General features: G+C 40.9%; 1 protein-coding gene across 1 annotated transcript; it reads left to right on the forward strand.

The window, feature by feature from the left end:
• Positions 1 to 1,422: 1,422 nt before the first annotated feature.
• LOC124259223 lies at positions 1,423 to 13,791 on the forward strand. The gene is made up of 11 exons (XM_046693332.1): positions 1,423 to 1,483; positions 3,454 to 3,495; positions 4,440 to 4,570; positions 5,239 to 5,354; positions 6,250 to 6,365; positions 7,395 to 7,483; positions 8,348 to 8,428; positions 8,798 to 9,995; positions 10,508 to 10,691; positions 11,821 to 11,901; positions 12,260 to 13,791. The coding sequence occupies exons 1-11, from the start codon at positions 1,432 to 1,434 to the stop codon at positions 12,468 to 12,470; spliced, it is 2,301 nt and encodes a 766-aa protein (XP_046549288.1). The 5' UTR covers positions 1,423 to 1,431; the 3' UTR covers positions 12,471 to 13,791.
• Positions 13,792 to 23,481: the final 9,690 nt, after the last annotated feature.

Genomic DNA, 23,481 nt, shown 5'->3' on the forward strand with positions numbered 1-23,481 from the left:
TGATGACCTGCTTATTTGGTCATAACAAGCATATATATGTTCGTTCTGAACGCCAGTTCATTTGAGGAGGAAACGGTGAATGACTGCGTGAGTGACTGAGTAAATGTGTGTGTGTGTGAGTAAGTGAGTGAGTTAGCGGGTAAGTGGGTGAGCGGGTGAGTGACTGGGTGAGTGTTTGTGAGTAAGTGAGTGAGTTAGCGGGTGAGTAAGTGGGTGAGTGAGAGTGAATGAGTGAGCGGGTGAGTGAGTGGTTGGGTGGGTGAGTGAGTGGGTGAGTGAATGAGTGAGCCGGTGAGCGGGTGAGTGAGTGAGTGAGTGGGTGGGTGAGTGAGCTTTGATAGTATTTTACGTACAGGAGGGAAGACAAAGTGTTGCACGTGTATCATAAAGCCACTATTATAAAACCCACAATCGCTTTATGATGCTCACAACCATGGAGAATCCTGAAACATTTGAACACTGCGTCATAACGAGGGATTCCCAAAGTTTCCACCCCTCAGTGTGACGCATTAACTGTGTATTACGTGACCTTGTTACATCATATAAATGACCGGACATCACAAAACCGGTTCGTTAGTTATCATTAACTATCTCACCCGTGAAGATCCGGGCTAGAATTGATCTTCAGTAACCCATGCTTGTCGTAAGAGGCGACTAACGGGATCGGATGGTCAGGCTCGCTGACTGGGGTTGTCACATCGTATCCCAATTGCGTAGATCATGCCGTTGATCACTGGATTGTCTGGTTCAGACTCGATTATTTACAGACTGTCCACATATAGCTGGAATATTTCTGATTGCAGCGTAAAACTAAACTCACTCACTACCATAAACTATCACAGAACATGAAGTTGAACCCAGGTGTTGGGAAAATCCAGCTGACAAAATTAATGAAGCATTTATGTTTGCTGCATTGGGGAAATCCTATATCTTGTTTATACACAGGCAAACTGTAGCGCAAACAGGGTTTATACATGCGTTGATGTTTGTAGATATAAACCTTCCCCTTGGACATTAATATTAATTTGATATACACATGACTATAAGTTCATTTTGATAGAAAGAAAGTACGCTATTAAATTGAAAAGATACCCCCAGCGATGTGGGAGATACACCAACCTAAATTAAATCTAGATTTGCTTCACTGTGTGATAAGCTGGGCAGAAGGGAACATAATATTATGTTCGCAGACTACCCTGTTGGCAGGCGTTGCCTGTGTTTGGGGCTTTGACGGAGTTTGTCAGTCGAGTCAAAATCGTTTATAAAAATCCAGTATCCGGAATGATTATTTTCCAACGTCTGAATCCTCTGAGGGGGTCGTAAAATCACTAACCACCCTTCGATACCGTGTCACAGTTGGCCAGCCAGAGGTCTTGTCCGGATAATCGGATTTCGCGCATGCGCAAATGAAAGGCGGTTTGTTTGGATGTCATGGCGGACACTTCCGCAAATAACAGACGACGTGTTTTCTGGACGAATACAGGTTAAATGTTACTGTGTATTCGTGTAATATGACGCAAACGGAAAATATAACGGCTGCAGTTTTTCATGTGCTTTTCGGGAATTTGTTTTATAAAGCTAGTCATTAATACATTTGCAATGACAGCAGCCAAAATGTCAAACTTCAAGTTTAGACATGACAGTGGCAGACGAAATTTGATCACATGTCCCATTTGATATTTATTCTTGGAAACGATGTGGGCACGATGTGACATTCATTGAAGCAGAAACAGTGAAATACTTCTGATTTATTACAGTTAATAATTTCGAATCTGTTTCGACTTTTCGTATAGTTTAGACGAGGACAACAAAGTTCACTAAAACGTGAAAGTAAATACTAAAATAGCCCCCCATGCATATATATTATTTCGTTGTTGTCATGTGTAGTACATGATGTGTCTTAACACAGTCGCACGTATATTTGCATGTTTCGTTAATTATTTATCTTCAAATATGTGTGTTTTGTCGAAAGTGAACTCAGGTTGTGCAACTTGAAAACGAAACTGATCGAAGTTTCGAGAGGCTTCAGCGGGGTCAAATTGCCAAGTCAATTCCCCAGCAAATTTGGTGGCGTAATACCACTTATTGTGCATGTCATTAATGCTTTTGTAAAGAAGAATTTTAAAAAATATAAAAAAAACATGTTCACTAATTGACATTCAAATGATAAAATTACTTCCTAGTAACTTTTATATGAAGAATATATATCGAGGATGACAAAACTATCAATGTATGGCATATATTGAATCATTGTAAATATGTTTGGGCATTTGACTACCCCACTGGTGTAAAAACCTCTGCAATTTGATCATTTTGACAAAATTTGCTGGGGCAATTTGACTGGTACTCCTTCATCGTGATCATAGTTCCCAGAACTTCCACTTGCGTGTGTATATAGAATACTGATTTAAAGTAAATTTTGTAAACATGTGGCATTTGAGTAGGATTGAATGATTTGAAATAATGGTGTATTATTTGTTATTGATGGAGCGTTAGAATATGTTGTTGGGTCATGTTTTCGGATGGCAGTGTTTACTCTTGCTATACCAAGGCAGGTAGCATCATTAGGAAATTGAAAACTCTGTGAATGATGACTTGTGTTTGGGATAAAGTTGTCTTTAATAAGTGAGATGTTTTCCAATTGTTCATGCAATAATTGAGAAAAAAGAACAGAGATGTTCTTAAGCATCTGAAAACCCACACATAGATAATACAGTGAAATCTGGATGGAATATTCGCTTCCAGACAGGTGAAAGTTTGTTGGAACCAGCAATGTGAAGTATTTGCTGGTACCTTTAAATATAGTACCAGGCCTGCCAAACAATTCCCTGCGCTATTTAAAGGTAAGGCCTGACCAATTATATTTCATGTTTTATGGATCTGCCAGTCATATTTTTTCAAGAATAACAAAACAAAATTAATCAATTTTCCCCGCTCAATAATAAATCCTTTTTTTATTGGCCAAAAATGTACACTTAAAAGAACATTAAGGTAAAACACTTTTAGTATTTAAAAGGAATATTACATTCTGGTGATGTTTTAAATATTTGTTGTCCCTTGCCATTTTCTGAGGATAAATATCGGTAAAACAAGAAATAAAATTGGCCTGGCCTAACTTGCTTAAACTAATGATTTGGTTCCTCTTAATGTTCCTGGTCTTATGTGGTAAGTATGACGCCATTTAGTGCAAGGTGTTTGAATGGAAGAGTTGTATATCCAACAATTTCATATCAGCTTTTCCATTGACAACAGAAGTGAATATATTGATGTCGATATATTCCCATGTGTGGTAATAGCTGTTCAAGGGAAAATAGGGTTAAACATCCATTTACCTAAGTATACATGATGATGTATACCTGTAGTTTTTAGTCTCTACACATTTTGTTACACAATGTCACAAATGTACACAATGCTTTTAAGTAAGTAAAATAATGTATATCCATTGTTTTGCAGCCATGGATTCCAGCACGGAGGATTCCGATGCTTATGTACCAGGTAAAATAGTTATTTTCAACCAGGAGACACATGGTTCACCAGGATAAGGGGGGTGTCCAGTTACAGAGGGAGTCTTTATAGTATTGTGGGTGTCTTGTAGTATTGAGAGTATCCAGTAGGACTGGGAGTGCCCAGTACTCAGGGTGTTATGTACCAAGTAAAGTAGTTACTTTCAATCAGGAGACACATGGTTCAGCAGGATGAGTGTGTGAGTTGGATTTTACGCCGCTTTTGGCAATATTCCAGCGATATCATGGCGGGGGACACCAGAAATGGGCTTTACACATTGTACCCATGTGAGAGTTGAACCCGTGGCTTAGACGTGACGAGTGAATGCTTCAACCACTAGACTACCCCTAGCACTCGATTACAAGGCCACAACAATGTCACCTGTATGTTAGACCACAGTAATTGATTATTGGAAAAGGGTTTTTATGCTTGAGGACATTTCAGTTCATTATGTGCAGTTGGTGATAAAATTCATTTTGTCCTTACAGTTTGTGCCCAAAGCTTTTGAGACCATCTATTTTGAATTATAAGGTCCACTATTATAAGCTATGTTTACAAAAATGAACAAAACATTTCTTGACTTCTTGACTTCAAATTAGTCAAACAAGTGGCTGAATAGTACATAGTGAGTGAGTGACTTTTTTAGTTTTAGTGTTAGTGTTAGTTTTAAGCCGCTTTTAGCAATATTCCAGCAATATCACGGCAGAAGACACCAGAAATCTGCTTTACTTATTGATAGTAATGTAACCATGTGGGGAATCAAACTCGAGTGTGATGAGCAAACACTTTAACCACTAGGCTATCCCACCATCCATATACAATTAATGAGCTAATCTTCCATGACAGGATTTGGGTTTCAGAACAGTCCCCAAAGTAATAAAACTGTTATTGTCACTGTTACTCGTAATAGCTTCAGTCAGTATTCTTGTTTTCAGGGTTGTCAAAGCCAGGAAACATGCGTCAGAGGGTCAAAGGTCGGAAGACTCCCGAAGTGAAGGCCAATATATCGGTAGACCGACCTGTTGTGGAAGATTTGCCCACGGGGACAAATATTCTGCTTCATGATGTAAGGAAGTAGATGTTTTGTCAGTAGTGACAGAAATGTACTCCTACATGTGCTATGCGTTACAGATATTCCATTGATATGATAAACATCCATCATTTCAAAGAAAAATTAAAAGATTATTTGTGAAAATGCTACCCCACCCTAATGATTCTGGAATGAATGTTCAATCTGTAACAAATGGTAACAATCTGTAACAAAATCAGTGGTTTGTCTGATCAAGGTTCAGCGTTTTTCATAGGCAGTCATCATTAGCCATCCTCTTCCCTGGACCCCCGGTTAGAGTGTCCGCCCGGAGAGTGGAAGGTTGCGGGTTCAATCCCCGACCACGTCATACCAAAAGACGTTAAAATATATATGGTACTTGTTGGTCCCTGCCTGACGCTCTTGTTAATGGGTACAACAAGGACTGGTCGGCTTGGAGTATAATGTGTCTGAGTGGGGTATTCATGCTTCACTGCGGCATGGTATCTCAGTGGGCTAGCACTATATAACCAGCTTAAGTCTGGGCTAGTACAAGCAGCCGCACATATTCATACACAAGCATCCACGTCGTCATATGAGCGAAATATTCTCAAGCACAACGTTGAACCCAAGTTCACCTCACCTCACCTGCCAATTTGAGGGTTAAACAACAAACAAACCCAAGTAAATGCATTTGTTATACCCAGCTGTCCCAGAGTCTTGACACCCACTCACAGCGCCGCCATGAAAGGAAGGCCTCCTTCAAAGATCTCAGGATGGAAGACAAGAAGAGGGTGGCCAACCTTATCAAAGAGTTGGCAAAGTAAGTATGCTGAGACGCTCGGGACATGGACCCTCTCCCACAAAGCAAGCTTAGCTCTGAGATAATCCTAGCTCTTGTACTTTAGCATAGGCTTACGATGGTTGTAGAGCTAAGATAGCTTTGAAGAAAGAGTCTGATGCCATAGCTCCTTTTAGCCTATTCATTGTATATTTTTCTGTTTGGCAGTCTAAGTAAACTTAGGCTCAGTATTATTCGTTACACTGCTCTACTGAGTCTAACAAAACCTAGTAGAAGGTCGCGTCAGCTAACCTTTGAGCGACCTATGACCGTCCAATCAAACGCAAGATGGTCGAACGGATTTAACCATTCAGACAACGACTACTGGTTAGGATTTGGTGGGACTTTCAAAGTGGTTTTGGGATTTTCTCTTCCCTGATCGCTGACACTGATCTATCAACAAACGAAAATCTGCATAAAACGTATTTGACATGCAGAAAGTACGCATATGGGTTTCTAATGACATGGTTACTATTTGCTTATATTTTTGCAAGATGACATCCTTGAATATTGACAAAAACGCTATTTTCAGCGACTGTTTACTCATTGAGTGTATCACTCGGAAGCGATCGTGCGGGAATAGCATTTGGAATAGGTCGAGTTTTTTAGGTAAAGGTTCAAACGGTATGTGCAAATGTTAACTTTCGCGATTTGGTAAGCTGTGTTCTGATTTGACAGTCCAAAAGGTTAGCTGACGCTACCTTCTACTAGGTTTTGTTAGACTCAGTGTAGCAGTGTAACGAATAATACTGAGTCTAAGTTAACTTAGACTGTTTAATTAGCGTAATGTTTGTCTTTGAGGTTTCATTAAGAAAGTTTCCTGCTGTCGACCCACTAGGTAGGTTCTGAGTTCCATATCTTCTGTTATGCATTGCAGGGCTGGGGATGAGAAGGAGAAGGTTGTAGTACAGCTGCACCAGGAGAGAGAGCAATATGAGCAGCAGATCCTGCAGCTGGTGGCACAGCAAGAGCAAGTTCTGAACGAAAGGGAAGGTAAATGAACATGTCACGGGCAGAGTTAACAGTTACTGTTCAGTTTAACCTGATGATGGGGCCAGAACAAGTCCTGAAACGTTGTACTCAAGAATAAAAAGAAGATGTAACCCAGAAAAATCTCAATGTTCATCAAATAGCATCTTATAAAATGCCAATCAAGCATCTAAGGGAAGGCAAAGTCGGGGCAGAAAATCATGAGTGAGTGGATGAGTTTGGTTTTTACTCTGCTTTTAGGGGCAGTGGGGTAGGCTAGTGGTTAAAGCGTTGGCTCGTCACGCCGAAGACCCTGGTTCGATTCCCCACATGGGTACTATGTGTGAAGCCCATTTCTGGTGTCCTCCGCCTTGATGTTGCTGGAATATTGCTAAAGAGCGTAAAACCAAACTCAGTCAATCAGTCAGTACTCCGCTTTTAGCAATATTCCAGCAATATCATGGTGGACATCAGAAATGGGCTCCACACATTGTACCCATGTGGGGAATCGAAACTCGGGTCTTCGCATGACGAGCAAAAGCTTTAACCATGATACTATCCCACTGCCCCAGAAAATCATGAACTGCTGATAAAGTTTACACCTTCTGGTCAACTTTTTATATGCTCTTTCTGTAGAATGATATACATGCGATAAACATGTATTAGCAAAACAAAATCAAGAAGAAGAATTTCACTGAGGATTTGCTGTAACCCAAATCATGATAGGAGTTTATAAATTCAAGGAATCCAACTTCAAGGACCCTCTGAGCCCCCGTAATTTTGTAGCTTAATTAGTTTATGCTTCCAAGGCCTCTCTATGCAGTGTGAGGAGAATTGGTTGTAAGTTTGCTTATAGAGTGAGTGAGTGTGTATGATTTACACCGCTTTTAGATATATTCCAGCAATATAAACGGCGGGGGACACCAGACTGGGGCTTCACACATTGTACCTATGTAGGGAATGGAACCGGGGTCTTCATCATGACGAGTGAACCCTTTAACCACTAGGCTAAATGCCCCATGTGTCCTTCACAATGTGATGTGGCTGTTTCAGACATCCATGTGAAGTTGTTCGAGACTCAGCAGCTTTTGACCAAGTACCAGGAGCAGATAGTTGAAGACCACAAGCATAGGAAGCATAAGGTCAGACATTCACATAGGCTCGAGACTTTTGGCAAATTACAAAAATCACAAGGTCAGACAGAGACAGACAAACGGACAAACACAAATTCAAGTTAAAAGTTCACACATCCCATTACCATTTCAAATCTTATCTAGAATTGTTTAGAACTTGAAAATGTTAGGAATTTTTCATGAGGTATAAAGTAAGAGGCACATGACATACTCTAAACTAATAGGCCTGAAGCCCCGGTCCCAGAATTGTGGTTTGTACTGGTAGACGAATAGTAATGAACACTGACTGCTTTGTCAAGTGATATCACTTTGTATGTATGATGGTCTGTTATGGGTTTCAAGTGGGTTCATGATGATGATTTTTACTGAGAAGCATGTACAATGTGAATGACGACGACCCCACCCCCAAATATATGTACAAACTTAGGTGAACCCCACCACCCTGTACATGTGTACAAAATTTATGGACCCCACCACCACCACCACCACAACACCGCCCCAGAACTAAATGGGTGCCCCCACCCACCCCTAAAATCATGAACACACACACACACACTAACACACACACACACACACTACACATAAATTATGAACGGTCTTTCAGATTCCAGAATGTGACTTGTGCCAGAAAGTACTTCACTTTGTACTTAACTAAGAAAGTGTCATCCCAAATATAACTTGTTACATTATCAGAACAGTTTCTAAGAGGCAGCAGGTTGAATGCAGATAGGGTGTTGGAATGTGAGAATAGCTTTGTTAGACTAAGACTTGTATTGACAGTTGGCTAACGTTAATTCCATCACCTTTACAATGTCCGTCATTCTCTCACAACCTTGTATGAAGTAGAAATGATGGTTAGGAATCTGTCCACAGACACCACATCCACCCATGGAGGAGAACAAGCACTGCTCCACCCCGCAGAGCTGGGGAGCTGATGTTGATACTGACAGTGAGGTAAGGCAGTACCAGCTATTCCAGCTTTCAACATGGTAGTCTGTGTCAGTATAAAGAGACATCAGTACCAGCTACTCCAGCTTTTAACATGGTAGTCTGTGTCAGTGTCAGTGTCAGTGTCAGTATAAAGAGACATCAGTGTTGGATCGTAGTGTACTTTTTAAAATTACTCATGAACATCACTGAAATAAAAACAAAGGGATCTTTATCTTCACTCTAGTGTAACTAGTAAATATTTACACAGTCAATAAGTTATAGTACTATGAGAACCAACTTGAAACCAGAATCCCAGCAGTACAGATACCTGTATTGCAACATGTTGCTGTCCATGTTTTGGTCCACTAAACTGTATGCTTGTTTCTTATGTAGGAATGTTTCAAACTGAGAAATAAGCCAGTGAGGGACATACATGTGGACAACCACAAAGTGCCCTCCCAGAGGGGGGACCCAGCACTTATCCCGGATCCCCACAGGCCATACACATCTCTTATTGACCAGGAGATAGCTCAGCAAAGACAGCAGGAGAACCAGCCGCATGGCATGCAGTACGAAGCCTTACCTCGCACCAGGGAATACAGGCCTGTAGCTCATGGTGGGACATACGTTCCTGTATCAATGAAGCAGGAGTATAGACCCATGCAGGATATGGAATATAGACCTTTATCACATGGGGAATATGGACCTGTATCACATGGGCAATATAGACCGATCTCACATGGGGACTATGGACCTGTGTTGCAAGGTGAATATAGACCTGTGTCGCAAGGTGAATATAGATCTGTGTCACAAGGGGAATACAACACTGCAAAACATGGCCCTGCTGCTGAACTGCCCAATGGTAGACAGAGACACGGGAAGAAAAGTTCCAGGAAGATGTTAGGGCCTCTTCGGGAGCCAATCATGTCCAGTACTCAGAAGAGTTCACAAATTTATGAAGAGATGTCTTTCAATTCTTTACCAACTATTGCTAGTGATAACTATCAACCTCTTCCCATAGACGATAGTCCCCGGACGACATTCGCTGCAAGTGGACATAACGGTTTCCATGACAACCAGCCAGATAACAGAATTAGGAATCGTGTTGGTTTCATAGATCACCCTGAAGATTTAGACAGTGCACGTGTTCACTCTCCAGTGTTGGAGTTGGAGAAGAATGTCGCTGGAGACCGTGAATTCATGGAATATTACAAGAAACTGACTCCAGCGGAAAGGAAACGAGAGCTGCTGCGACAGCGGGCAGCGTTGTTGGAGGAACAAATTCGACTTAAACACGTGTTACTGGAACAGGAAGCTCAGCTGCGGGAAAAACAAGAGCAGCTGAAACACAGAGGACTGCAAGAAAAGGAATTCAAGTTCCAGCCAGTTTTGACCGATGTTGAAAACCAAAATATCCAGAATAGATTTGTTGATGTGAACAAGAAAACACAGAATGGTGGGACAGACAGACACAGTGGACAGCCGAGGATGGCGAAAGAAACAGTAGTGACTGAGAACAGAGGCATAGAGGATCTGGCCAAGAGACTGGAGTACTCAGGGCTGTCTCTCTCTCGGTCTAACAGTGGCAGTGGTGAGAACACACATTGAATCACTGATCTGGACACAGTTGTTTAATTTGTTCCTTGTGATATGTTTTGAGATACTGTTCACTTCTTGTCCATTACTAAAACATGTTGACACTATGTTAGAGTAAGTGAGTTTTGTTGAACTCTTGTTTAATCCACTTGTAGAACATTATTGGGAATTTGAGCGGGAAGGAAGGGGGATCTTTAACCAAACATTTTTTGTCGTGTTAACTTGTTATCATGAATAATGATTAATCTGTAAGGGGTCTGATGTGTTCTGTAGTCTGTTTGTTTGTAATCATATAGAATGGAGAAATATTTGCCCATCTGTCTCATGAAAACATAAGAAATTGAGAAAGTATGTTGTGATAGGCCACGATTTGTACACATATAGAGATACAGTGCTAGCTCAGGACTGTGAATGTAATGTCTCTTGGGACGTGGGATTAGTTATTGTTCATAGGTCCTACTATTGTCCGTATTATGAGTTGTAATGTTATGCTTGTTTTCTATCAAGATATTTCCAGTCAGAAAGGCAGAAGCAAACAGATGAAGTCAGCAGGCACGTCCCCCATCAACATTCGGCAAGGAGTGTCCATAGGTACATCGCCGGTCAGACTAGACGCATCAGGCCGACTGACACCGGACATCCCAGACTTGATAGATGCAGGCACAAGTGTCTCATACAGACATATATCCAGGTGGGTGGGACTTGATAGATGCAGACACAAGTGTCTCATACAGACATATATCCAGGTGGGTGGGACTTGATAGATTCAGACACAAGTGTCTCATACAGACATATATCCAGGTGGGTGGGGACTTGATAGATGCAGACACAAGTGTCTCATACAGACATATATCCAGGTGGGTGGGACTTGATAGATTCAGGCACAAGTGTCTCATACAGACATATATCCAGGTGGGTGGGACTTGATAGATGCAGACACAAGTGTCTCATACAGACATATATCCAGGTGGGTGGGACTTGATAGATGCATGCACAAGTGTCTCATACAGACATATATCCAGGTGGGTGGGACTTGATAGATTCAGGCACAAGTGTCTCATACAGACATATATCCAGGTGGGTGGGACGTGATAGATGCAGACACAAGTGTCTCATACAGACATATATCCAGGTGGGTGGGACTTGATAGATGCATGCACAAGTGTCTCATACAGACATATATCCAGGTGGGCCGGACTTGATAGATGCAGGCACAAGTGTCTCATACAGACATATATCCAGGTGGGTGGGGCCGTGATAGATGCAGACACAAGTGTCTCATACAGACATATATCCAGGTGGGTGGGGACGTGATAGATGCAGACACAAGTGTCTCATACAGACATATCCAGGTGGGTGGGGACTTGATAGATGCAGGCACAAGTGTCTCATACAGACATATATCCAGGTGGGTGGGGACGTGATAGATGCAGACACAAGTGTTTCTTACAGACATATATCCAGGTGGGTGGGGACGTGATAGATGCAGACACAAGTGTCTCATACAGACATATATCCAGGTGGTTGGAGACGTGATAGATGCAGACACAAGTGTTTCTTACAGACATATATCCAGGTGGGTGGGGACGTGATAGATGCAGACACAAGTGTCTCATACAGACATATATCCAGGTGGGCGGGGACTTTATAGATGCAGATACAAGTGTCTCATACAAACATATCCAGGTGGGCGGGGACCAGGAATAGAACAATGAATTGTAGAACCACAAATTTCTAAGGTGGACAGGTTTTATGAGGCCAGTCTTACCATTCACAAGTGTTTCATACAGGCATGCTAACTCATAACACTCTTGTTTCAGGTCCCCACAACAGAGTAACCTCCCCTTCAACCACCAAAGGACCAGTCCATCTCCACACATTAAAGGGTCTCCTTCTCCAGGGTAATACTTCCACATCTGGACTTCTTTACACGCCTGCCTAGCAGGTGTCATTAAATCCTTGCTAGTGATGGAGATTGATTCTGCTTGACTTTATAGGATGACACTTAGTTAGAAAAAGTACTGTTCACAGCCTACATGGTCCATCTTGTACACCACAGGGTACATAGCCGCTGGTCCGATAGTCAGAGACTGGTGACAATCAGGCCAGGCAACGTATTTCCTCACCAAGTCTACTTCAGTTTCACCAAGCACTAGTCAGGAATGAGTTGATAGTCATGATAGTGTCCCTCCCTGCATTAATATTCCCAACCCAACATGTTTTAACATGATCTTGTCATTGTTGATTCTTTCATTTCAGGGACAAGACTCTAGCAGTATTAGAACTAGTTAACTCCATTGAGAAGAACAATGGTTCTTTAGGCGGCAGCTTCCACAGTAGAGAAGAGAGCTTTGTCGGGTACACATCACCCCACAGTCAGTCCAGGGACCAGTCATTGTCTGACAGAGAGGGTCAGACAGAGGATCTAGAAGAGAGCAAAATTCTAGAGGAAGTGTTTTTCCTAAAATGATACCTCAACCTGACAATAGCATGCAGTACATTATGTGTTTTTGATTGGAGGTGTAAATGTGCAGGCTCTGCTGGATGCACACTGTAATCTGTTAAGGACTGCTAAAATGGGTTATCCTGACATCGAGACTTGAACTGGGACCAACTTCTGTTTGGTAGTCCTGTTATTTTAGGTGGAAACCAATCATGTTTAAAATATTTGTATGTAGCAAGGGGTATTTCGTTTAAAAGAGGAGGTGCTGCTATGGCAAATATACTCTCTTCCAAAAGAAACGTGAATCCCCTAAAATAGGGATGAATAAAGAGATTGATGTTTTCTTACGAAGGCATGTAACGAATACAATGTGAGTTCTTTCAGTGAACACTCAAATGATCTTTATTCAAAACCAGAAGTGTTCTATAATAATGTCAATGAGACGTAGTTAGATTGTGCCATTTGGTATTTCACGTAAGAGTTATGACATTTCAGTATCAAGTTTGGCCTCCTTTAGCAGCCATTTCAGTATCATCAGATCTGACCAGGATAACTATCTGAGCATCACACACCATTTTGCCTATATTTGTGTCTTATTGCATGTAATTTCAAACAATTGTAATGTTTGCGTTCCTTTAGAAATCAGTTTATAACGAAGACCAATGGGAAGATGATAGGCCAAACTAACAAGGTACTCACTTACTAACTTATTTAACTCACACTAGTGACATCTAACAAGCTTGGGTATTCTTTAACAGTGTAGAACAGTGTGGAAGCCAGCGGTGGCTGAGTGGTTTAGGCGTCTGACATTGTGTGCTGGTGATTAGCTGCCTGACTCTGTGGGGGTGGGTTCGAATCCCGGATGGGATTCAACCCCCAAAAAGTACTAGAATCTGTACTTTACTAAGAAAGTATAATCCCAAATATAACATATGTTACAGTGTAGAATCAGCTTTTGATTGGCAGAGTAACTGTGTAACAAAGCCCATGGGAATGTGATAGACCATACTAACTTGATATTGACTATTGATCCTGTTTGTGTGATTTGTGTTATGACAACAACCCTCGTTACTTCTCTCACACATAACCAGGTTACCTACAACACGTGTCACAGCCCACTGTCTCTTGTATGCCATGGTACTCCGTGAAGCATTTTAGACATTCTGTTCAATAACCACGACAAGCTTACTCACATAGGACCCCAGCAACTGTGATTAATACCATGAAGAGTTGTAATTATTGTAGGGGTGGTGGGGTAGCCTAGTGGTTAAAGCGTTGGCTCGTCACGCCGAAGACCCGGGTTCGATTCCCCACATGGGCACAATGTGTTAAGCCCATTTCTGGTGTCCCCCGCCGTGATATTGCTGGAATATTGCTAAAAGCGGCGTAAAACTAAACTCAGTCAGTGTAATTATTGTCAATCGTAAATCATCAGGAGTTTCCTGGATGAGGCAACTGCCTCGTTTGCGTAAACAAAATTACTACAGACAGTGTAATCTTCAAGCCATAATGTATGCATTGATTCTAAAATTACCTTTTTTAAACAATATCTCCAAAATGCTATATACAACAGGGCTCCAGATAACTTTTGGGGGTGCGAGTGTACTTACACATCATATTGCAAGTGGAGGTGTACTGAGAATTTTGAAGGAGTACTGACATGTTTTTGTGTGAGCGAGTTGGTGATGTGGTTTGTCTGGACGATTCATCGATCACTATTTCCAACCATGTATTTGTATTTGAAGACGCGTGAGAAATAACTGAGTGACCGTGTGATGCGCGAAATGTCAGGTCCGACTGGATATAAATAGGAAGAGTGTAGTTTTTAGCCAATAGAAACATAGTGACGCATATCGTTGCATGGCAACGCAAGTGATTCCTACTGTCGGGGTTTCCTCATGTGTCAAATTGTGTTTCGCAAAAGAAACAAGTATTTATCCGAAATAGATTTCCATTGCATGATACGCACGGAAATTAAATGTTAGACGTACAAAGGTATTTATGTGTGTACACGATACGCTTGAAATCTTATATTATGTCGTACTTAATTGATTTTGAGGCCTTCATTACGCCTGTACGCCCCTTATCTGTAGCCCTGTACAACTTAACCTGTGCTATTGTTTTGGTTTTGTTGTAATGGCTACCAAGTCGTACCTCTTCCTAATCCCCAATTTTCACAAATGTTCAGTGTCAACAGTAAACTAAAGTCTTTTTATGTGCTGGTATGGAGTGAAGACTCCAACATATGTATCGATATTATTCTGCATTTTTGCTCATAGTCAAGAAATGATTGTAGACTGTTTCATTGCATGTTTATATGAAACAAATGTCTGAGAACACTGATTAAACAAAAATCAAGTGCAATTCTTGTTTACCTCTCTCAAACTTGCATTTGTAATTTGAAATTGTTGTCCTTTAGGATCTTCTAGCAGCTAGAATATATATTGGTTTGTACAGACTGATGTGATTGTATATATTTGTGTGTTTAGACATATATATAATCATGCATGTCTACCACAAAGGTCATAGCGACTTGTGTGGAAACTACTTCAGTACAGTTTTCCAGTACTGAAGTAGTATCTCTTGCCACTTGTTATCTGTCTCAGGTTTTGTTAGACACAGAATATTTAATACTGTGTCTCAAACACGAGATAAGCTGGTAGACTGTGAAGTGGCCAGATACGATGTTTGTTGTGTTTTTTCGGTCTTCCTCTCTAGCCACTAGTCCGAAGTCTTTTCTAGTATGCACAGCTTCCTATCACTGTTGCCAGTTATCACAGCTGAGCATGTCCATATAGTATAACTACAATCTCCTATAACTGTTGCCAGTTGTCACAGCTGAGCATGTCCATACAGTATAACTACCATCTCCTATAACTGTTGCCAGTTATCACAGCTGAGCATGTCCATATAGTATAACTACAATCTCCTATAACTGTTGCCAGTTATCACAGCTGAGCATGTCCATATAGTATAACTACAATCTCCTATAACTGTTGCCAGTTATCACAGCTGAGCATGTCCATATAGTATAACTGCAATCTCCTATAACTGTTGCCAGTTATCACAGCTGAGCATGTCCATATTGTATAACTGCAATCTCCTATAACTGTTGCCAGTTATCACAGCTGAGCATGTCCATATAGTATAACTACAATCTCCTATAACTGTTGCCAGTTATCACAGCTGAGCATGTCCATATAGTATAACTACAATCTCCTATAACTGTTGCCAGTTATCACAGCTGAGCATGTCCATATAGTATAACTACAATCTCCTATAACTGTTGCCAGTTATCACAGCTGAGCATGTCCAATCTCAATCTATAACTGTTGCCAGTTATCACAGCTGAGCAGCTGATAACTACAATCTCCTATAACTGTTGCCAGTTATCACACATGTCCATATTATAACTGAGCATGTCCATATTGTATAACTACAATCTCCTATAACTGTTGCCAGTTATCACAGCTGAGCATGTCCATATAGTATAACTGCAATCTCCTATAACTGTTGCCAGTTATCACAGCTGAGCATGTCCATATAGTATAACTACAATCTCCTATAACTGTTGCCAGTTATCACAGCTGAGCATGTCCATATAGTATAACTACAATCTCCTATCACTGTTGCCAGTTATCACAGCTGAGCATGTCCATACAATCTCCTATAACTGTTGCCAGTTGTCACAGCTGAGCATGTCCATATAGTATAACTACAATCTCCTATAACTGTTGCCAGTTATCACAGCTGAGCATGTCCATATAGTATAACTACAATCTCCTATAACTGTTGCCAGTTATCACAGCTGAGCATGTCCATATAGTATTACTACAATCTCCTATAACTGTTGCCAGTTATCACAGCTGAGCATGTCCATATAGTATTACTACAATCTCCTATAACTGTGGCAGAATTGTGGCTGGACTTCGGACAAGTGACTAGATCGTGACTATTGTTGTGATGCAGGCTTCCATTCCTTGTGATATTACCTGGTGCCAAAGTCAGCAGTTCAAGCTGCTGCCGTCATGGAAGAACCCTGTAATTTGATTATATGGTCTTTGAAGCACTGTGTCAGTTGAAGCTATGATGGTAAATGTGTCCTGTGTATTTACAACTGAATGACGCCAATATCCTTCATCATCGAGGATGATACAGGCGTGGCCAGACTGCATTTAGTGTGATGCATGCCAACCCTACCCTATCTTTCTGTTTTGCATTCTGTCCTTGAAGTATAACCTGTATTTAAATGAATAATGTAATGTTTGATCCAGTCTAAATCACTTGTACATGTATATGGACTTTGCCATGTAAGCTCAGTCCAGGCTAACCATTCTGTGGACATAAACTTATATTTACTGTTAACCATATGTTTGATAAAATGTCCCAAATATGGTACTTATGTTCTTTTCTTGCACATGTCAATCACCTGATTGGCTTGTTTAGTTTTTTCTCCCTCAAATCTGAATGTTGTTGAGTGTGGCATTAAACAGGAAACAGACAAACCAGATATTCAACAAAACACCAGCAGTTTCAAATGGTTTTAATTTATCATTCTCTGAAAGAACATGAATTTATAAATCAGCTGTTTACACAAATGTAATTAATTGTATTTTCATTGTGATTTGTATGACATTTTCACTATATGCAAGAATACTGGAATTTAATGTTAATTTGTATATGTACAACCTATATACACTGAATATTACATGCACACAGAGATGTGACAAGTAGCATTAACTGCTGATTCATAAATACCACAGGTTCTGCAGCTCACCTTCCTCAGTGGCTCTGCACAACAGTGTCTTTTGAGAACAGCCAAGAACGGCTGCCGGGACAAGCTCTGTCCGACATTGTCATCTTATAGGGTGGCTCAGAACAGCTCTTGGGACAAGCTCCCTCCGACATTGTCAAACTGACAGCCAACATCTAGTTATTCCATCTCATCTACAAACAGCTTTCAAAGTGTTTCACATGAACTTAGCTTCAGAGACGAGAGTTGTAGAACCAGTGCAGGTGTATGATGAATCACCTATTGTCTGGTTTATTTTTTTCTCCCTCAAATCTGAATGTTGTTGAGTGTGGCATTATAAAGGAAACAGACAAACCAGTTTCCAACTAAACACCAGCAGTTTCAAACGGTTTTAATTCATCATTCTCTGAAAGAACATGAATTTATAAATCAGCTATTTACACAAATGTAATTAATTGTATTGTCATTGTGATTTGTAGACTGGCAAAATTATTTCTCAATCATCAACACTTATTTCCTTCAAAATGAAAAATCAAAGTCCTATAGCTCAACAAACTTCATTCCTCCGACATATACAGATGCATGAAAGTAAGGGAACTGCAAAATTGTAGCATGTATTTTATTAGTAATTGTTCACAAGCAATCTATGGTTATGGATGGTAATGCTAACACCTTGCCAACAAAATGTTTCAAATTATAGACAGCATTTTAAGATATGAGGTGTGTTGGGATTGATTACATGTTTTCTGAATCTGAGGACCCCCATGCCCCATGCCAAAATGTTTAACTTCAAAATTATGGGTTATGAAATGAACCCATTAATGTTCATAATTAATTTTAAACAGTGACGATTTTTGATTATCCATAAACTGTGTCTACTTTGTCAACAGTCAACTTCTTGTTGCATTATGTTGCTCCCTCAGTATATATTTAGGTTCTGGATCACACACGAGTTTATCACTGTTTGAGTATTACATGAATGAATACTAGTGTCATGTATGTGAATAGAACGTGTGAAGTTTATCTTAACTACTGCTAACTGATGATTTTTACAGAGAAGCATGTACAATGTGAATGCCCCCCCCCCAAAAAAAAAAAAATTAGGTACAAAATAAGTGACCCCCCTCACTTCATGTCATGTACAAAATCAATACCCCCCTGCCCTTCCCATAATTTCTAAGCATAATAATTTTAAACATATTTTTCTGTACAAAATTGATGACCCCTAGTATGTGTTTACAAAATTGATGACACCCCCTCCTAAATCCCCAGAACAAATTAGGTGACCCCCTTAAAATCATCATCATCTCACACACCCACACCCACACCCACACCCACCCATCCCCACCCCAGCCATAACTTATGAACAGTCCCTAATAAATCTTTAAGTGAACACAAGTAATAAAACTACAAACTCTATCTTCCTACAAAAATAAATAAATGTTGTGAAGTCACCATCTGATAACTCACCTACATTGTGACAAGTTTGACTATTTTATGCATAATAATTTATCATAAAACCACACTATTTTATACATGAGAATGTATACAGAGCTACAGACTGGCTGCATATTTGTATTAAATATACAGAATATATCACTGTTACTCTTTCAGTGTTACTTCAACAAATAAGCATGTAAAATTGAAAAACCATCATCATAACTCTCTAAGAATTTAAGAATTAACCAATGCATTCTGTTACCTTTTCCTCTGTGCAGGGTCCATGTCCCTGATCTTAACGCTTAAGTGATCGTAACTCACATATACTTACAAACATCATTTCCGTTGTTGAAAACTCTTCACATACAAAAGCATCAATATATTCCCCTGACAGGACAACATATGATTGTCAAATATACATGTCACTCGTGTGTGTGTGTCACTGTCTGTCATGACAATGTTTGCAATAATGATTAGAATAATGATATTATATATAACCTGACAGTGTGCACTCAGTAGAGGCTAACGAGCCTTGCCATCACCAACACTCAACACTTTACAACACAATATCTGAACCCATAAAAAATCTGCTATTTCAGTAAACAGCAATTTTCATTACAGCTTCCATTAACCTGCACTATACAAAGATTGCAACACCCTTACCCAGCTTCTTTACCCCTCAGACCCGTGAAGATCCGGGCTAGAATTGATCTTCAGTAATCCATGCTTGTCGTAAGAGGAGACTAACGGGATTGGGTGGTCAGGCTCGCTGACCTGGTTGACACATGCCATCAGTTCCCAGTTGCGCAGATCGATGCTCATGCTCTTGATCACTGGATTTTCTGGTCCAGACTCGATTATTTACATACCGCCGCCATATAGCTGGAATATTGCTGAGTGCGGCGTAAAACTAAACGCACTGTTTACCCCTCAGATACAAAAGGGGTGCCACACCCTTACCCAGGTTCTTTATCCCTCAGATACAAAAGTGGGGAGAGGAGAGATGTCCCGGCACAGTTGGTTTACACTCCAAGTTAAATCGTTATAAATCTTGGTCTGAAGCTTAGTTGTGTCACATGGTGTTGGTGATTGCTCGCTTGTCCCTCTGTCACTGAATCGGGGTGGTGGGGGTAGCCTAATGGTTAAAGCGTTCGCTCGTCACGCCGACGACCCGGGTTCGATTCCCCACATGGGTACAATGTGTGAAGCCCAGTTCTGGTGTCCCCCGCCGTGATATTGCTGGAATATTGCTAAAAGCGGCGTAAAACTAAACACTCACTCTCACTGAATCACTGCCAACTCAAAGCGACAGGCCCACTCAACAAAATGATATTTACCCGAACATTAAATAAACATAAAAAGAGAAATATACAATCATAACTTAATTATTAGTTTCAGATAACTGATGATGAATGTTGACAGATTGTACGATACATTGAACCCAGAGCAGAATGGTTTCTGATTAAATCGAAAGGTCAAATCTGAAGGTACATATCTGTGACAGCCCCGGGAAATCTGAGCTGCAAAGACGTCTGGAAATATGAAAAGTGTGCTTCATGCTTGATGACATTTGAATTGCAAGACGATACGTCGTTTCCTGATGACATATGAAAGGAATTTGAAACAAAAATGTTTCTGTCAAATCGAATGTAAATAAATCACTGTCAATAACCACTTAAGCAAAACTGAGGACAGTCCGGAGTAGCACGGCTTCATTTTGGTCTTGTGCTTATCATGTATCAACCTTTCCGTTTTGTGACGTAATATATCGTTTAAATAAATGGCCACACTGCCAAGAATTGTAAATATGAGTCTGATAGCAAAATAAATGTTTTTCAGATAACTGACAAGTATGACATAAATCCAGCGATTATATGGCGTCCTTTCCGCCAGACATCAGCCAAGCACTTACGCTGGTAGTGTCGTCTTCAGAAAACTCAGCATTCTGGCATTCGTGTTCCATTTGTTTGTTTCTCAACACAATCTGTTTTTCAAATCTCAAAATGGGCCCGTGTGTTGGTTGAGTTCTAACATTTGTCACGCAGTTGTATAGCAGCCAAACTCATGACAGACAGCCACTTGATCCAACTCATGACAGACAGCCTCTTGGTCCAACACACGACAGACAACCTCTTGGTCCAACACACGACAGCCAGCCTCTTGATCCAACTCATGACAGACAGCCTCTTGGCCCAACACACGACAGACAGCCTCTTGGTCCAACACACGACAGACAATCTCTTGGTCCAACACACGACACACAGCCTCTTGGTCCAACACACGACACACAGCCTCTTGGTCCAACACATGGCACACAGCCTCTTGGTCCAACACATGGCACACAGCCTCTTGGTCCAACACATGGCACACAGCCTCTTGGTCCAACACATGGCACACAGCCTCTTGGTTCAACACATGACAGACAACCTCTTGGTCCAACTCATGACAGACAGCCTCTTGGTCCAACACACGACAGACAGCCTCTTGGTCGAACACATGGCACACAGCCTCTTGGTCCAACACATGACACACAGCCTCTTGGTCCATCACATGACAGACAGCCTCTTTGTCCATCACATGACAGACAGCCTCTTTGTCCAACACACGACAGACAGCCTCTTGGTCCAACACACGACAGACAGCCTCTTTGTCCATCACATGACAGACAGCCTCTTGGTCCAACACATGACACACAGCCTCTTTGTCCAACACATGACAGACAGCCTCTTGGTCCAACACATGACAGACAGCCTCTTGGTCCATCACATGACAGACAGCCTCTTTGTCCATCACATGACAGACAGCCTCTTGGTCCAACACATGACACACAGCCTCTTTGTCCATCACATGACAGACAGCCTCTTGGTCCAACACATGACACACAGCCTCTTGGTCCATCACATGACAGACAGTCTCTTTGTCCATCACATGACAGACAGCCTCTTGGTCCAACACACGACAGACAGCCTCTTGGTCCATCACATGACACACAGCCTCTTTGTCCATCACATGACACACAGCCTCTTGGTCCAACACATGACACACAGCCTCTTTGTCCATCACATGACAGACAGCCTCTTGGTCCAACACATGACACACAGCCTCTTGGTCCATCACATGACAGACAGCCTCTTGGTCCAACACATGACAGACAGCCTCTTGGTCCAACACATGCAGTATTTTTTTAACGATGCAACGGGACATGATGGAGTGTGAGTGGCATACATGTTGTGTTTTGCCTGACCCTTATCTTGCGAATTTCCCATTCTTATGATTCTAAACGGAAACAAATATACCATTTACCAGGTAGGTAAATGTTTAGTAAGGATTTGCTGCACATTTTGTATAGATAGGGATGAAATTTACAAGCCTTTCTGATTTACATGTTAGATATTGTTTGTTTATGTTTGGGGCTGTGTATTGTAATTGAGTTTGAATATTTTTATTATAGAAGGTTATATGATAGTTAGGTTCCCTAATAATTGTGGAGGAAAAATCATATAATAATTGTATTTTCGAGTTTTAATAATGTTTTATCAGCATTTCCATCACGTCTATTGTGTTGATATTAGCCATGTTGGTGGTCAAGCTGATGCGGCAGTGTTGTATACGTCTGCAGTGAAGCGGTCATAAAATCAGACAAATTTTCAATCCAAAATTGATAGCGTCTAATTTGATTGATTGACCAATCAAAATCGATCATTTCACGTAGCCATGGTAGAATTTTGGTTGTTTATCAATACAACGAGTGCCGGTACAAATCTATTTTTTTTTTTATTTATTTATATGGTTTAAAAGTCATGCAAATGCAACTACATGACCAATAAACGTTCTCAAAAAATATTAATGTATAATAATATAAAGGAAATGCAAATGTTATTAGTATTTATGACTACATCACGAAAATTACCGATCATGGTCACGGAAATTGCCGATCGTATCAGGTGAACCGGTTCGCGAAAAGTGTGCCGCAATATATGGTATTGTGAAGTTCGAAATGCAATATACCCATGAAATGGTATTATCGCCCACCCATAATAATAAGCGAAATGATTTATGATAAACATTATGATTTGAAATTGCCTTTGAAATACGATTTCCAGCGTGTTAAGCGAAGGCTTTGTCCACAAAAATGCGTGTCTGCATCCCTCCTTTGACTACAGGGGCGGTGGGGTAGGCTAGTGGTTAAAGCGTTCGCTCGTCACGCCGAAGTCCCGGGTTCGATTCCCCACATGGGTACAACTTGTGAAACCCAATATATGTGGGCCTTTGTCTGATAGCACTGTACACATTGTTTACAATAATTGACAACAGTGTGCTATTTCCAGTGATAACTTGATGTGGTAATCTCATACCGAGACGGGGACGGTGGGGTAACCCAGTAGGTAAAGCGTCCGCTCGTCACGCCGAAGACCCGGGTTCGATTCCCCACGTGGGTACATTGTGTGAAGCCCATTTCCCATTGCTGGAATATTGCCAAACGCGGCGTGAACCATACTCACTCCTTCCAGGTGGTACAACGAGGCTTGTCTGAGACTGCCCAATGTTCAAGAGGCACAGCCGGGCGGGGACATTGCATTGTGGTAAGACATCACGTCGTCTACTCTCAGTTTCAAAATCACATTTGTGAAAATATACGTATTAACTGTGTTTCTCACGTATCGTAATTGCTATTAAGAACTTTTATGAATGTTAAGGCAGTATACTAGTCCTTTTGTGAGTAATTGTTAAAATAGTTCAAACAATTTAATGGTTTTAAATGAAACATTCCATTATTTCTTATTTTCAGTGCTCATTCATTCATTGTGTGTTTTGATTTAGTAGGTTTCATCACTTTAAATATTT

The sequence above is a fragment of the Haliotis rubra genome, unplaced genomic scaffold (assembly GCF_003918875.1).
Source record: "Haliotis rubra isolate DU_JTF1 unplaced genomic scaffold, ASM391887v1 Scf714, whole genome shotgun sequence".
NCBI classification, from domain to species: Eukaryota; Metazoa; Mollusca; class Gastropoda; order Lepetellida; family Haliotidae; genus Haliotis; species Haliotis rubra.